Below are 2,317 nucleotides of genomic sequence, written 5' to 3'. Positions count from 1 at the left end.
AAGGGCAGGTTGGAGGGGGCTTGGAGCAACCTGGGCTGGTGGGAGGTGGCCCTTGGAAGGAGATGATCTTGAAGGTCCCTTCTGACTCTACCCATTCAATGATTCTAAATGATGATGGGTTATTTTTAGGGGTTTTCTCAAACTGTAACATGTCCCCCCCCCAGGTGTGTTACCGGATCCTGATGCAGCTCTGTGGGCAGTACGGGGAACCCGTGCTCTCCGTGCGGGTGCTGCTGGAGATGAAACGCGCCGGCATCGTCCCCAACACCGTCACCTACGGCTACTACAACAAGGTGACAGAGGTGGGGGGGGACACCGGAGGAGGTGGGGGGCGTTTGGGGCAGGGGAGGCTTATGGGGAGGGGTCTGTGGCCACCCCGATGGCCCCTGGTTGCCCCCCTGCCCTGGGTTGAGAGACACAGGGGTTGAGAAAGGCGCGGACATCGTCCCCAACGCCATCACCTACAGCTACAAGGAGGTGATGGTGGGGGGGACACCTACTTGTGGGGCACCGGAGGAAGTAGGGGGCGTTTGGGGCAGGGGAGGTTTATGAGGAGGGGTCTGTGGCCACCCCGATGGCCCCTGGTTGCCCCCCTGCCCTGGGTTGAGAGACACAGGGGTTGAGAAAGGCGCGGACATCGTCCCCAACGCCATCACCTACAGCTACAAGGAGGTGATGGTGGGGGGGACACCTACTTGTGGGGCACCGGAGGAAGTAGGGGGCGTTTGGGGCAGGGGAGGTTTATGAGGAGGGGTCTGTGGCCACCCCGATGGCCCCTGGTTGCCCCCCTGCCCTGGGTTGAGAGACACAGGGGTTGAGAAAGGCGCGGACATCGTCCCCAACGCCATCACCTACAGCTACAAGGAGGTGATGGTGGGGGGGACACCTACTTGTGGGGCACCGGAGGAAGTAGGGGGCGTTTGGGGCAGGGGAGGTTTATGAGGAGGGGTCTGTGGCCACCCCGATGGCCCCTGGTTGCCCCCCTGCCCTGGGTTGAGAGACACAGGGGTTGAGAAAGGCGCGGACATCGTCCCCAACGCCATCACCTACAGCTACAAGGAGGTGATGGTGGGGGGGACACCTACTTGTGGGGCACCGGAGGAAGTAGGGGGCGTTTGGGGCAGGGGAGGTTTATGAGGAGGGGTCTGTGGCCACCCCGATGGCCCCTGGTTGCCCCCCTGCCCTGGGTTGAGAGACACAGGGGTTGAGAAAGGCGCGGACATCGTCCCCAACGCCATCACCTACAGCTACAAGGAGGTGATGGTGGGGGGGACACCTACTTGTGGGGCACCGGAGGAAGTAGGGGGCGTTTGGGGCAGGGGAGGTTTATGAGGAGGGGTCTGTGGCCACCCCGATGGCCCCTGGTTGCCCCCCTGCCCTGGGTTGAGAGACACAGGGGTTGAGAAAGGCGCGGACATCGTCCCCAACGCCATCACCTACAGCTACAAGGAGGTGATGGTGGGGGGGACACCTACTTGTGGGGCACCGGAGGAAGTAGGGGGCGTTTGGGGCAGGGGAGGTTTATGAGGAGGGGTCTGTGGCCACCCCGATGGCCCCTGGTTGCCCCCCTGCCCTGGGTTGAGAGACACAGGGGTTGAGAAAGGCGCGGACATCGTCCCCAACGCCATCACCTACAGCTACAAGGAGGTGATGGTGGGGGGGACACCTACTTGTGGGGCACCGGAGGAAGTAGGGGGCGTTTGGGGCAGGGGAGGTTTATGAGGAGGGGTCTGTGGCCACCCCGATGGCCCCTGGTTGCCCCCCTGCCCTGGGTTGAGAGACACAGGGGTTGAGAAAGGCGCGGACATCGTCCCCAACGCCATCACCTACAGCTACAAGGAGGTGATGGTGGGGGGGACACCTACTTGTGGGGCACCGGAGGAAGTAGGGGGCGTTTGGGGCAGGGGAGGTTTATGAGGAGGGGTCTGTGGCCACCCCGATGGCCCCTGGTTGCCCCCCTGCCCTGGGTTGAGAGACACAGGGGTTGAGAAAGGCGCGGACATCGTCCCCAACGCCATCACCTACAGCTACAAGGAGGTGATGGTGGGGGGGACACCTACTTGGGGGGCACCGGAGGAAGTAGGGGGCGTTTGGGGCAAGGGAGGTTTATGGGGAAGGGTCCGTGGCCACCTCTGATGGCCCCTGGTTGCCCCCCTGCCCTGGGTTGAGAGACACAGGGGTTGAGAAAGATGCCGGCATCGTCTCCAATGCCATCACCCACATCTACTACAAGGTGATGGGGGGGGACACCAACTTGGGGGGCACTGGAGGAGGTAGGGGGTGTTTGGGGCAGGGGAGGCTTATAGGGAGGGGTCTG

The 2,317-nt window shown here is 63.1% G+C and overlaps 1 protein-coding gene across 1 annotated transcript in view; it reads left to right on the top strand.

Annotated features, from left to right (window-relative positions):
• Window positions 1-164: 164 nt before the first annotated feature.
• The window catches only part of LOC106899872 (DENN domain-containing protein 4B-like), a gene marked incomplete at both ends in the record, with an annotated part of 5,773 nt that continues 3,620 nt past the window's right edge, over window positions 165-2,317 (top strand). Inside the window, one exon of the mRNA XM_014961808.1 lies at window positions 165-293. Within this exon, the coding sequence (XP_014817294.1) occupies window positions 165-293 (129 nt within the window). The remainder of the gene's footprint in view (window positions 294-2,317) is intronic.

Source organism: Calidris pugnax, unplaced genomic scaffold (genome assembly GCF_001431845.1).
Source record: "Calidris pugnax isolate Ruff unplaced genomic scaffold, ASM143184v1 scaffold929, whole genome shotgun sequence".
NCBI lineage: Eukaryota > Metazoa > Chordata > Aves > Charadriiformes > Scolopacidae > Calidris > Calidris pugnax.
The sequence above is the reverse complement of the archived record's forward strand: the minus strand, read 5'-3'. Positions and strand labels throughout refer to the sequence as shown.